The sequence below is a fragment of the Alexandromys fortis genome, unplaced genomic scaffold (genome assembly GCF_014885135.2).
Source record: "Alexandromys fortis isolate MF-2015 unplaced genomic scaffold, M_Fortis_MF-2015_v1.1 scaffold_97, whole genome shotgun sequence".
NCBI classification, from domain to species: Eukaryota; Metazoa; Chordata; class Mammalia; order Rodentia; family Cricetidae; genus Alexandromys; species Alexandromys fortis.
Window position 1 is genome coordinate 813605 of NW_026067981.1, and position 14220 is coordinate 827824.

Genomic DNA, 14220 nt, shown 5'->3' on the forward strand with positions numbered 1-14220 from the left:
TGATGTGGGAGTGATTTCTTATTAATAAAGAAACTGCCTCGGCCCTCATAGGACAGAAAATTAGGTAGGCGGAGTAAACAGAAGAGAATTCTGGGAGAAAGAAGCTTAGTGAAGGAGTCGCCATGATTCTCCCGCTCCAGACAGACACAGGTTAAGATCCTCCCTGGTAAGCCAGCTCGTGGGCTACACAGAATATTAGAAATGGGTTAGAACAACTACTCTACGACCAAAAGAAATTAAGCCAAGACATAGGAACTATTAGGGCAGTAACATCCCATTTCCATAAAAAAAGAAAAACTTCATATCAGACTCAAATTTAATTTTATTTCTTGAAAAACACTGAGGAATTATTATTAATTTAGCTATACTTACCTCTATTCTCACACTAATCAAGTCAGATTCTCTTAAACATTATGTTCCTGGACATATTTGCTGAGATTCCTTACCCATAGAGTATAACGTTTAAGTACAAATATATTGTTCTAGCATAGAGAGCAAAATATCCACGTAATTGCCAGTGCAACCTACAGCTATTATGAGCACCCTGGATGCAGAAACACATTAACTTGGACTGCAGTGTAGGAAAACAATGAAAAAAAAAAAAAAACAAAAGCTATGGCTGTTCTCATTCATATTCCTGGAAATTGGGAGTCTGTGTTCACCCTTGGAAAAGGGCCAGGTTGCATGTGGGGGAGGAAAAGGAAAACAGTGCATTTTTCTCCCTCACATTTTCACTTTCTCAGAGTTTATCCCCTTGGTTTTATTCAATCGCTGAATAGTTAGTTGAAGAAAAATAAATTCACCACCTATAGCCGCAGTCACTCACCAAACAACTTTTTTACATGTAGTTAGGAATGTAGAAACATCTAGAAGAATAGCTGGTGCATATGATGCTTGAAAATCCTTTAAGAACAAAACTTAAATATTTATGAGTTTTCATGTTTAATTTTGAGGATTCCTTTCTATCCCTCAATGTTTCCTGAGCAGGGGTGGTTAATAATTCAAAAAAAGTTTTAAAAACAAATGGTAGGAATGTCCCAAGGAATTTCAGAGACATAGAGAGTTGAGAAAATGGGCCAATATCAGATGAGATATATCAAAAGTACAAGGCTCAAGACAGCACACAGTCCAGAATTCAAACGGGACATCTATCCAAAATGAAATAATTAAATTTCCAAAACATGTCTTTCTCCCATGCTACACAGGTCCAAAGCAGGAGTGACCACAAGTTTCTAGAGGTGGCAAATATCTCTCAGGCCCTGGGATCATTACTTTAAAAGGAAGACCTAAAACCAGACAGGTGGCTCAGTGGTTAGGAGCACTTGTTACATAATCATGAAAACTGGTATTTGGACCCCAGTATTCATAATAAGATGGGAATCTAACATGTGCTTGAGACCCCTGCTTCAAGAGAGACATAGACTTCATTGGAGCTTGTTGGCATTCAGCCTAGACAACAAAGCACTAGCCGAGTGGTTCTTAACCTTCCTAATGCTGGGACCCTTAAATACTGTTCTTTATGTTGTAGTGACCCCCAACCAAAACAGTATTTTCATTGCTATTTCATAACTGTAATTTTACTGTTGTGATGAATCATAATGTAAATGTTTTTGGACATAGAGGCTTGCCAAAGAGGTAGCAACCCGTAGGTTAAGAACCACTGCATTAGCCTCATATTCAGAGAGAGACTCTGCCTCAAAATAACAAGTGGAGAGTGCTACATAAGAATACCCCATGCTCTCCTCTGGTTTCTGTGCACATGCAGAAGTTCGTGTACTTGTATACACACATGTATATATACTCACTCACACATGTGCATATACACCCCACACACATACATGTAAATAAATACTTTTAAAAAAAATAGAAAGACACCTATCCCATCTCTATCCCCCCACTTAGAGAATGGACTGATCAGTACATTAAAGACATAGGTGGAAGGAAGCCTTCCTCTGAAGTCAAGAAAGCCATCATTTCCCACCTCTACTGTGCCCTAGTGAATGAAGAGCAGCTCCAGTTAATGCTACGGCTTTAATCTGAAACACTCCTCACAGGCTCATGCTTTAAATGCTTTGTCCCCATCTCACAGTGCTATTGGGGGAGTCCTGGATCCTTGCTGTAGAGCCTGGCTGTCAGAGTCACTGGGGGCGGACCCTTGGCAATTATAACCAGCCCTGGCTCCAGTTTCAGTCCTTGCTTCCTGGTTTGTCAGCATGTGAACAGATTGTCACATGCTCCCGCCACCATGAGCTGTGATGTTTCCCCATATCGTCCCACTAAAATGGACTGAAAGCCTTTGAGACTGTGACTCAGCATAGGTGTTTCCTCCTTAGGTCGTTTATCTCCGATAGTGTGATCACAGCAATGCCAAAGTAACTAATACCGAAAGATTGCACTAGACAAGTTGGGTTGTTGGGGACCAGTTGACCATTGTAGTTCCTGGGCATTAGAAATGGTTTATGGGAGGAATTTGAAAATTTGAGACATGGGTTAGAGAAACCCTAGACTGTCTCACATTTACAATTATTATATTCTGGCAAAGAATTGTCTCTGTTTGGCCTGTGTCTTGAAAATTTTAAGTCTGGGTGCAAAAGTGAAGGATTGGTTATTTGGTGAGGGGACTTCCAGACAGCATAGAATCCTGACATCTTAGGTATGGTTTACTGCTGGCTGCTTTTAGTAAGATTCACAGCAAGCATCAGGAGCAAAAAGCAAGATATGTGGGAAATGCTGTTCAAGAAGAAAAATGAGCTCATTTGCACTGGCAGATAAATAGCTGTAGCTTTTAAAGAATTTAGAGCCATTAAAGAAAATCCAAGCACTCTACACAAGATAATGGGAATTTCTCAAGTATATTTCAGATATTGGACATATTCTACCCATTATAGAACCCAGGTATAAACCTTCAAACTCACTTCAAAGACTTCCCCTAGATAAACAAGTGCCTCCGGAACACCCTGTTCACAAAGGGCCACATCTAAAGGTGTATTTGTGTTCAGCCACCTCGGCAATTAAAGTTACTACAGCCACAGTCAAAGAGGGCCTGACTACTGTTCAGACAGAGAGTACAACTTGCCATTCTCCGTGAAGTGCATGTTTTGCAGGCATGCAGAACACAAGACGTATGGGGTCGTGGAGACTTCCACTACACTCTGAGGAAAAGGCCATAAGACCAGGCATCACATCCCAGGGTCAGGTTCCTTGCAGGAATACCTTAACATAATAGGAAGTTATGAGCACGGTGACTGAATTACAGTGGGAACTGCAGGATAGTGAGGTGCCGGGAAGTGAAACGTAGAGACAATGAATGGAGCCAGCCCAAGAAAGAAACTTTTGAGCACTGAAAATGGTTAGACCATTAGACCAATGCTACCTGAGCCCACTGGAACTCAGATAATGCCATTATATTCCCTAGATGCTGGAAATAGAGTTTTGTGTATTTTCTCTTCTGGGCTTTAGTCTCAGTTGAGTCCAATTTTTCCTTACTGCCCTCTCTCTCTGCTATTTTGCTCTGAACCATTATGTATGAGAAGTATGTAACTCTCTTTTTTCCTTTTACAAAAGTTCACAGCTAAGAGATTGCCTTGAGCCTTGAGTCTGAGTAGAGACTCTGGCTTAGACTTCAAACAATATTAGAATGTGAAGACCTCAGAAACTTATGGTTTGATCAAGCGCACCTTTCATCATGACAAACCATGAGCCTTTGGTGGTATGGATGAAGTGTTGCAGTGTGAATTTGTCTCCCTGGCTTATGCTCTGATGCCTGTTACCCACATGATGGTGGTGTTGTGGAAGAATGAACTTTAGGATCCTAGCTGGAAGGAGTGTGTCACCAGGGGGCAGTCTTTGAAGGCTATAACCGCCCTCTGTACAGGACTACCTTGTGAGCCAAACTGCTGCCTTGTCAAAATTTAGGTTGTACCTGCTCACCACAGATCATCACAGCTGGGCTTGTGGACTATTGCTTTCCCTCCTTTCCCTCCTAGAAGGGGATGGGGAGGTTCGTGGGACTCCTACCTGAATATCCTCCCAACCTTCTCTGAGAAGGGCTAGAGGATATTTCTAGGGAAAGGTTAAGGGTCTCCATCTATACTACCACAGAGGAGTCCCTACACCATCCATGCTAGGTGTGGACCTCCTACAGCGGCTGCTTAAGGTCGCCCATTCTCCTGTTACAGCTACTCCCCCACTGCTCTGTAAGCATGCCTAATAAACCCACTGGTTCCCCCAGAGTGAGCTTCGGTGGAATCCCGACTTGGGACTGTAGGAGGAAGGAATACAAAAGAAAGCTTTCCTCTGTTGGGCTGTTTCTGTGGGATACTATGTTCATGGTGATGCAAAGGTAAGTAGAGTCACTCATTTCCTCCTTCCAAAATGGCCATGAGTTAACCACCACTGTGTAGCCTAAGGGTGCAGAACTATATATAAAGAATGCAAGCGGGGACAGTGAAATAATTCAATAGGCAAAGACACTTGCTTCAAGCCTATGACCTGAGCTTGACCTTTATTACCCACGTGATGGACAGAACTGATTTTCACAGACTGGCTTTTCCAAACATACATCATGACAAACATGAACCTACACAGACACACACACACACACACACTAAATATTTTTAAAGAATCCAAATAACTTACAAGACGTTACGTAGAAAGTAAGAGTTGGAGCTTAGATTTGAGGTCAGATAGTCTAAGCTCAGAGGACACCATCTTAATAGCCATTAGAGCTCCAGGGAACCGTGGGCTAGCCTGCCATACTCCACAATTGTGCAGTGATTCATCTTGACTCAATCATAGCCTTTGAAAATCGTGATCACTATGCTTGGCTCTGAGTAGCCCTAGACCACACCCACCTCTTCACACAGCCTCTCTGCACACTATGAACAGACAGTGCTATTAGGCTGCTAGCAGTATTAGGAGCTGATCTTGATGCCAGGACTGTCTGACTCTTCGATATTAGCATGACATAAAATAAGTCAAATCAGAAGTAATGTCTTTAGTCCTGGTGACTTTAGAAGCAAATCTTGGGCTCCCCCTTTATGTTGCTGCAAGCTAGGGCCATGCTCCAGTCAAGCAAGTGTAGTGTGAACTTAGGTCTGTGTAGCCACTGGTCTGTCTGCTTACTCTTCCATGACTCTTGGGGCTGGTTCTTGGACACTGGGGCCTAGTTGTTCCAGATCAAACGCTAAACTGAATATGTCATTTTAGTGAAACAAAAAAAATGAAAGAATGAAAAAGAAATCATGGAAGCATCAACACCTGACCTACATAGGTCACAATGGTGGCAAAACAACATACTACGTTTCTCAGTATCAATTTTACTTAGGATCCCTATGAGTTAAGTTTACACGTCATCATTTGAATGGTATAGGATAAAAACACAAGTCAGAGCATCTTGTTTATTTAAGATCGTATGCACAGCTGATGATTGTTGTAGAAGGAGAGAGCCGCTTGTTGTTTCCCGACAGAGACCAGGTCTACGACAGGGAGTTTCCACTGACAACCTGACATGACCCGGGGTTGCCTGGAAAGAGTGTCTCAATGAGGAATAGACTATATCAGGCTGGCCTGTGGCCACGTCTGGAAGGGACTTTTTTTCCTTGGTTACTTGAGGTGGAAAGACCCACCCTGAGTGTGGGCATTTCCCAGTCAGGGTCCTGATCAGACAAGTGTGAGACTGAGCAAGGGCCACACATTCCTTTCTCTCTGTTATTGACTATGGGTGATGTAACAAGCTGTTTCCAGTCCCTGCCCCCTTAGGTGTTCTGCAGTGATAGACTATATATAACCTGGAACGGTAAGCCGAAAGCAATCCTTTCTCTCCTAAGCTGCCTTTTGTTGGGGTTGTTTTATCACAAGCAACGAAAATAAAAAATAGGACAGGATCTCATGTATCCCAGCCTGCTCTTGAAATGGCTACATAACAGAAAATGAGCTTGAATTCCTAACCCTCCCGCCTCTACTTCCTAAGTGCTACAATTACAGGATTTTATAGAACTGAGCGGTATTGGTCCAACAGCAGCCAAGACATTAGATGGGGAGAGCTTGGGCCTATATGTCTGGTTCCTGGCTTCATTTCACTGGCCTGGGAGTTAATGCTGGCTGAGTTACAATACCTCTTTTCTTTATGTTGGGATGTTATCCAAGATTGTAAAAGCTGGAAAACAAGTGGAAATTATAAATAGTGGGCAATTAATTTTCAAAGCACTCTGATAAAAAGAAGTACCAATCAGTCCTGAGCTCAAGCAGAGAAAGCGGTTTTTGCTGGGGTCCCTCACAAATGCCCCAGCCTGCCAAGCTTCTGGTACTCCCCCCACTTCCTACTTTCCCCCTCCCATCTGTACACTCATGCTATGCGAGAGTACGCGTCTCCCTTACTGGGATTTCTACTCTCTAGTTTTTCCTCTTCTCTTTTTCTTCATTTTCCCCCTTCCTCATTCCAGCCCACCTGATAATCCCAATATCTTGGAATACTAACTTATGGGGGCACTCAGAGACCATATAGAACGACATCCCAATTCTGCCCTTGAAAACAACAACAACAGTCCTAAGAAGTGATTTTCACAAGAACACACTGTTACTTGGGAGAGAACACATGGCCCAAGTCCAATATTCGCTCCACATGATGCTCGCAGCTGTGCCGTGGAAGAGCGTTGATAAGTAACTAAGAAAGGGCCATTTTGACATAAGAATGTGTTCTTCTTTTCTCAAATAAAGTATCCTCCCTTAAAAATTATCTTTCCAAGTCAGTGAGGGTCCAAAGATGGCTTCAAGGTCACTCCTTAGAAGCCAAGTGAATTAGCAAGATAGTTCTGAATGTTTAAAATATTAATTCCTAAACGTCTTTCTCCAATGTAGATTGCATAAGCAAGTTATAAAAACCTGCAAGAAAAATATTTAGAAAAAACTTTAATATCCTGCAGTTTATATACAAATCCATTAATACATGAGAATTTCATCTAAATGAAAAAAAACAGTGCGGTATGTTTCCGGATTAGCGCTCATCTATGAGTGGTGTGGACATGCTGGAAAGGTACACACGATGGTGTTAAAAAGTTGAGGGGAAAATAACAGAGCTTCCTATTTGGAAGGCAGATTGTTCCTGGTCATTGATTTGTTCAGAAACAGGGTTTTACACTGTAGCTCAAGCTGACCTCAGACTTGAGGCAATCCTCCTGCCTCTGCTTCTCCAGTGCAGAGATTGCAGGTGTGAGCTCCCACACTTGGCTCTGGACTTGTATTGTTGATTTTATATTCAATTTTAGATTTCTGGAGACATTGCTAAATGTCCTTATATTTTATCCAATATTGGTATAGTAGTAACTCATATATAATTCATGAAAAGTAAAAGTAATTATGATATTCTTGCGTGTCACACTGTTTTGTCATTGAGGACTAAGCCACCTACTGGTGACAAGGCACCTTGGTAAAATCCTTCCACTCCCACAAAGGCCCTGATACCAGGCAAGAGCTTACTCACCTGGTCCTTGGTCTTCCCTTCTCGCTCACGGATGTGGTTAGCAACAATCCTTTCTGTTTCCTCACAAAGCCTGGGGAAGTTCGCCAACTGTCAAGAAAACGAACCTGGGCATTAATATTGCACAACAGTTGTACCATAGAAACAGAGCAGAGGTGCTGAAGCAAGGCTGCCTGCCCCTTCTGAGAGCAAGACAGGAGACATGAACTTCTGCAGATGAACCCCAGCAGCTCTGTCAACAGGCAGGGGATGCCTCAAAGCCAGGACAGCCGTTGTCTAGAAATGAAGCTGAAACCCAGTGTCATGGCTAGTTTACTGTCAGCTTGACAGAGGTTGGGGCTCTTTGGGAAGTGGGACTCTCAATTGAGAAGATTCCTTTAGAACATTTGCCTGTAGACAAGTTGGCAGTGCATTTTCTTAATCAGCGATTGATGTGAGAGGCCCTGCCCACTGTTGGCAGTGTCGCCCTGGGCAGGTGCCAGTGAGATGTAGAAGAAAGCAGGCTGGACAAGTCATGGGGAGCAAGCCAATGAGCAGCACTCCCGCGCTGTGTGTTTTAATTCCTGCCTTCAGGTTCCTGCCTTGACTTCCTTTGATAATGGACTATGGCGTACAAGTGTAAGCTGAAATAAACCCTTTCCTCTCCAAGTTGCTTCTGGCCATGGTGTTCTATCATCGCAATAGAAACCCTAACCAAGATACCAAGTGGATGCATCAGAGCATCAAGAAGAGGCTTGACAAGACTTTCTGACTCCTGAAAAAATCAGAGAGGAAATAACAGTAGCTTTGACAGAGATGGCAATAGTGGAAATAGAAAAGAACAGGCATGCCCATGGCTAATTCTAAGTAAATGACTAATTTCAATTATATGAAAACATGTATACATTGATAATAACAAAATAGCATAATACAAACAGTAAAGGATGAGATTCAGTTAATAAACATGTAGTAGTCAATATGAAGAAGGCAAACATTAAACTGAATTAGCAATAATGCAGAGGAAAATAGTAAATGTTATATCATCAGTTTGTTGCTGTTATTTTTATAAGATAACAGGTGAACTTAGAGCCTGAGGCCAGCATGGGTTAGCTGAGAGGTTAGGTCAATGAAGGCAAATTTCCTGGAAAGAAATTTGGAAATGTTTACCAAGAATCTCAAATACATACACAAACTCCCATGACTCCCCTTCATCCCTCCCCCCCCCCTTCTCTCTCTCACACACATAAGCTTCAACCTAACAACTTCCCAGGATTCTGAGGTAAAATCATAAAGACTTTTATTTTTTTTCAATTTATTTATTTATTTATTTATTTATTTATTAAAGATTTCTGTCTCTTCCCCACCACCGCCTCCCCTTTCCCTCCCCCTCCCCCAATCAAGTCCCCCTCCCTCGTCAGCCCAAAGAGCAATCAGGGTTCCCTGCCCTGTGGGAAGTCCAAGGACCACCCACCTCCATCCAGGTCTAGTAAGGTGAGCATCCATGAAACTGCCTAGGCTCCCACGAAACCAATAGGTACAGTAGGATCAAAAACCCATTGCTATTGTTCTTGAGGTCTCAGTAGTCCTCATTGTCCACTATGTTCAGTGAGACCGGTTTTAACCCAGGCTTTTTCAGACCCAGGACAGCTGGCCTTGGTGAGTTCCCGATAGAACATCCCCTTGTCTCAGTGTATGGGTGCACCCCTCGCGGTCCTGAGTTCCTTGCTTGTGCTCTCTCTCCTTCTGCTCCTGATTTGGACCTTGAGATTTCAGTCCGGTGCTCCAATGTGGGTCTCTGTCTCTGTCTCCTTTCATCGCCTGATGAAGTTTAATATTCAGGAGGATGCCTATATGATTTTCTTTGGGTTCTCCTTCTTATTTAGCTTCTCTAAGAACCCGAATTATAGGCTCAATGTCCTTTATTTATGGCTAGAAACCAAATATGAGTGAGAACATCCCATGTTCCTCTTTTTGGGTCTGGCTTACCTCACTCAGGATGGTGTTTTCTATTTCCATCCATTTGCCTGCAAACTTCAAGAAGTCCTTGTTTTTTACTGCTGAGTAGTACTCTAATATGTATATATTCCATACTTTCTTCATCCATTCTTCAATTGAAGGGCATATAGGTTGTTTCCAGGTTCTGGCTATTACAAACAATGCTGCTATAAACATAGTAGAGCACATACTTTTGTTGTGTGATGAGGCCTCTCTTGGGTATATTCCCAAGAGTGGTATTGCTGGGTCCATGGGTAGGTTGATCCCGAATTTCCTGAGAAACCTCCACACTGCTTTCCAGAGTGGTTGCACAAGTTTGCATTCCCACCAGCAATGGATGAGTGTACCCCTTTCTCCACAACCTCTCCAGCAAAGGCTATCATTGGTGTTTTTGATTTTCGCCATTCTGACAGGTGAAAGATCATAAAGACTTTTATTACAACATTAATTGGAATGGCAAAATGAGACAAACAGAAACTTAATACCTAAGTATCAATGATATTAAACAAATCAAAGTAGATCAGTGGCCATTGCAAAATATGTTTTTAATTAATATATTTATTTACATTTATGTAATGTATATCTGAATGCCTATGTGACTGACTGTATGTGCTTATGCATGGATGGGTATGTCATACCTGTACAGACTAGAAGAGAGTGTAGGTGTTTTTCTCCAACACTCTCCGCCTATTTCTCCAAAGCAGCTTCTCTCCCTGAAGCTGGGGTTTACTCTTAGCTAGACTGAAAGCCAGCAAACCTCAGCCATGCTCCTGCCTCTGCCCTCCTCAGAGTTGAGATCTCAAACATTTGCAGAAATACCCAGCTTGCTACCAAGGTAACAGGATCCAATGTGCAGTCCTCTTGGTTGTATTGCAAACATTCTTAACTGCAGATCCATTGCCCCAACCCCTCAAATCGCATCCTCATGCTGTCTGATGGCACGGCGTTCACAGTGTGAAATAAGGGAAGAAAACTGAGCAGCCAAATAGATAGTGTGCTGAGGCCAAAACACCACCTTGAACCCTCAGATACACTAAGAACCTTCCAAACTTCAGCTTTTGAACAAAGTTTCCTCAAGCTTGGAAGAGGTTAGGAAAAGGCCTCCCTGAGAGACGCTGCTTGAGGTCACCTGGGTCACTGTGCACACTGCATATTTGTTTCCCAGAAGGATAAAAGCTCCGGCCCTTCATAGAGCAGAAGAACAAGGTCACCCTGTCTCTTAATGGTACAAGTTTGTCGCCTGTGAGAAGAGAGCTGAACAAACATGATACAATATGAATAGTAGTAACTCATTCAACTCAGCACAAGTTCATCCTCTCAAGAGGTTTCTAGAGAAGAGTATTTTATACCACTATCAGAAAAATAGAGAAATCTAACTGCTTTTGTAACTCATAAGCACTTACTGTATGTGCATAAAAACCAAGTAGATCTTCCAGAACCATGTTTAAGAAAAGAAATCCAGGGATGGCAGCACGTGTCTGTGATCCCGTTCCTGGGAAGGCTGTAAATGGACGGTCCCTGAGGCTCACTGGCCAGCAAGGCCAGCCTGCATGACAAGTCCCAGGTCACTAAGAGAGTCTGTCTCCAAAAGTAAAGTGGGCAGTACCTGAGGTTGTCCTCTGACCTCTACACTCATGTATACCATATGTGTGTGAATATATATATACATACACACACAAACACACACACACAATCTTTTTAAACTTGCTCTATCCACTGAGCTCAACTCAACCATGAAAGCAGTCTGTAGTTTTGTACCAATAACTGAAACAAAAGTAAACAGACTAAATTCTTAGGGAAACAAAAGAAAAACAACAAAATCCTTGACCTCACATGTGTGTGTGGCAGGGAATGGAAGAGGGGGAGGATTAGCGACAACACCAGGCAGTGCGAGCCATAACCATCACTGAAAGCATCAGTGAAATGAATACATTTGCTCTGAGCCTGATCTACAAAGAATTCTGGGGGCATACAATTCAAAAATGTTGGTTTTCATTGAGAGTTTTGTGGTGCTCAGTTCTTATGATGCACACAGAAAAGGGGACATCAAAGCCCTTCTGGTATTCAAAATGAATTCTGATTAGGCTCTGTGGCCTCCACCTCATCAGCTCGCTTACCAGGAATGGCTGGGTGTTTATGCAGCCCTCCTTCCTGCGCGCACACTCTGTCCTGATTGCCAGCTCCGTGTCCGCCTCACTTCCACATCTCTTCATGTGCAATTACAATTTCCATAATCATTGAAATCATTATAACTCTCAAGGTCTTCTACTCTGGCGTTCAAATTCATTACAAGTCTACATTGCGAAGAATTCTAATCGTGCCTGCCTAAATAGTGTGGATGTAGAAAGCACCATATTTAGACCTTAATTCCCCACTAATTACTTGTATTCTGTCAATTATTCATGAGGCATCAGTGAAGGAAGGCTTTGCTACCGGCTACAGACATTTTCTATTCCGTGACTTCCATCACATCCCTCGCTAGGCCACCGCTGTCCACTGGCCCTGTACTCACCATGTCAGAGCACCTGATGGAGAATCTTGCAGTGTGGACAGGGTGGTTAACTATGTAAATATGCATGGAGAAGCCTACCATAAGAATGCCTCTTGGGAATAAATGCCCTTGCATGAGACACAATCTGTCAGTCACACTGTATGTCGACTAAGTGACAAATTACTTCCAAATACCTTTACTATTCTTAAATAATAAAGATTCAATGAAGAAATAATACAACTTTTTTTTTCAGAATCCAACCCATGAACGTTTGATTCTGAGAAAATTTCAATGACACATGTCCTGAAAGAAAGTAGCCTTATAATAAAAAAAAATATAAAACTGCATCTTAATTATGTTCAATATTTTAAGTGTTATGTGGAGTTGTGTATAATTATTTTGGGAAACCTCCTTATAAAAATTTCAGTATGAACCACATTTTTCTCTGAGGGTAAAAGAAACACTTGAAAGGTATTTCCATCCAATAAAGCAAAAATTACAGACTTATAAAATTTACTAAGCATGAATTAATCAGATCATAAGAGCCAAGCAATTCAGTTTCTCCCGGGATAGGCATGAGCCAGCCAAGGCCTCAAAAGTAACTCGTCTGATGCCTCAAGCAAAAATACAGGTTTTTGGGAAATCATTGTTCACGGACCTGTAGCAGGGTTCCCAGAGAAAACAAACCTAAGCTACAACAGTTTCCTTCATCTATTAGATCCGACGTTGTGAGTCTCACTGACATAGATATGGGCTCTTTTTTTTCTTTTTCATCTAAAAGCTGTAAACCTTCAGATGTTGGCCACTGGTTATGAACTAACCAGCAATTATGACTGCACTGCTCATGAAAACATTTCAAATTTATTTCATTTTCTGTGAATTAAGCACACCACCCTCAAAAGTCCCTAGCCATTTTTTACGTGTGTTTGACATCTTGTTGGATTTATTCAGGAGCTGAGAAAAATGGTTGTCCCTGAAGAAAGTGCTATGAAGACAGGGAACTATGTTCACCCACGCTCACAAAAGCCTGGAAATGAGGAGCGATTTTAGTGCAGAGCTGTCAGGAAATGGTGAGGTTCCTCCTCACAGCACAGAAGTAGCCTCTGTTTCCCAAAAGGCATTTGGGAAATCCACAAAGCTGGTGAGGGGAGGGGAAAGGAGCCAGCTCCTGGCGCGAAGGACTTGGGTAAAGTGAATACAGAGCAAGAAATGTGTCAGTTGCCCTCCTCCGAGTGGGCAAATTCCAAATCTCTAAACCTCAAATACTTTCTGCAACTAGAGGGAGAAATGATGAGGTGTGTGACGGAAAAAATCTTTAAACAGAAATAAAGAGAACTTTTGCGTTATTCAGCAAAGGCTAAGAAACTGAAATGTCCAAGTCCAACCTTGGATGGAAGAAAGTTGTGCTGTTTGTCAGTGAAGGCAGGCTTGGTCTCTTAAGGAATGCAGAAGACATTTAAGCAGGTCAGGGTGGGGATGGGAGTTGACACCATCTGCAAACAGTACCTGAAGGTCTCAGGCAGGGTTTTGTCTTCCCTGACATCTGAGTTTATCTTTGGGAGACACATTAATGAGCAGTTAAGTTAGGAAAAGAAGAAAAACAGAAGGTAGGAGGGAAAGCTAAGCATTGGACCTGAATTTCCTATAGCATCCAATAAAAACTTCAAAAAAAAAAAAAACCAGTCTGATTTAGAGAAACTGAATCTTAATTCTCTTACACAGAGTGAGAGTCCATCAGCATGGCCCCACTGAACGTATCCAGAGCTCTGTGGCCGTCCTTCTCACCCTATGTCAGTCATGCCACATCGAGAACACGTGGATTTCTTTAGCCAGCCAATTGTACATCCAAAATCACTATTAGAAAAAGAAGGGTCATCTAGGGTTGCAAAAAAACACTGGGCTCAATAAATCAAGTCCCCACTGTGCGAGCTCAGAGTCTCAGGGTCCCTTCATTGTATAACAATAAGAGTCTTGTGAAGTGTTATTCACACAGTCCCATGTGCTGAAAGGAAAAGGAGGGGGTAAGATGAAGACCAGGGGTTTTCTGAGTATTTTGGAGATGGGAAGATTGTGAAACCATATCTAGAAAATTCAAGAGAGCCTCTGATAACATGGCCTTTGAATGCCTAAAGGAAGAAGCAAACGTTTGATTTTTGCAGCTGCTTCGGTCCATAAAGGAATGCAAAGTCCCCACTGCCATGTCTCCTCAGGACACCGGTGCAGCTGGAATGGGGAAGAGAGAAGAGTTTAGAGATGAAGGGGGGCACAAACACGTGGT

General features: G+C 42.4%; 1 protein-coding gene across 5 annotated transcripts in view; it reads right to left on the bottom strand.

The window, feature by feature from the left end:
• The window catches only part of Dnm3 (dynamin 3), a 474394-nt gene that overhangs the window by 281804 nt on the left and 178370 nt on the right, over window positions 1–14220 (bottom strand). For all 5 annotated transcript variants that reach the window (XM_050158367.1, XM_050158366.1, XM_050158369.1 and 2 more), the window contains exon 11: window positions 7481–7567. In XM_050158367.1, coding sequence (XP_050014324.1) covers window positions 7481–7567 — 87 coding nt within the window. The remainder of the gene's footprint in view (window positions 1–7480; window positions 7568–14220) is intronic.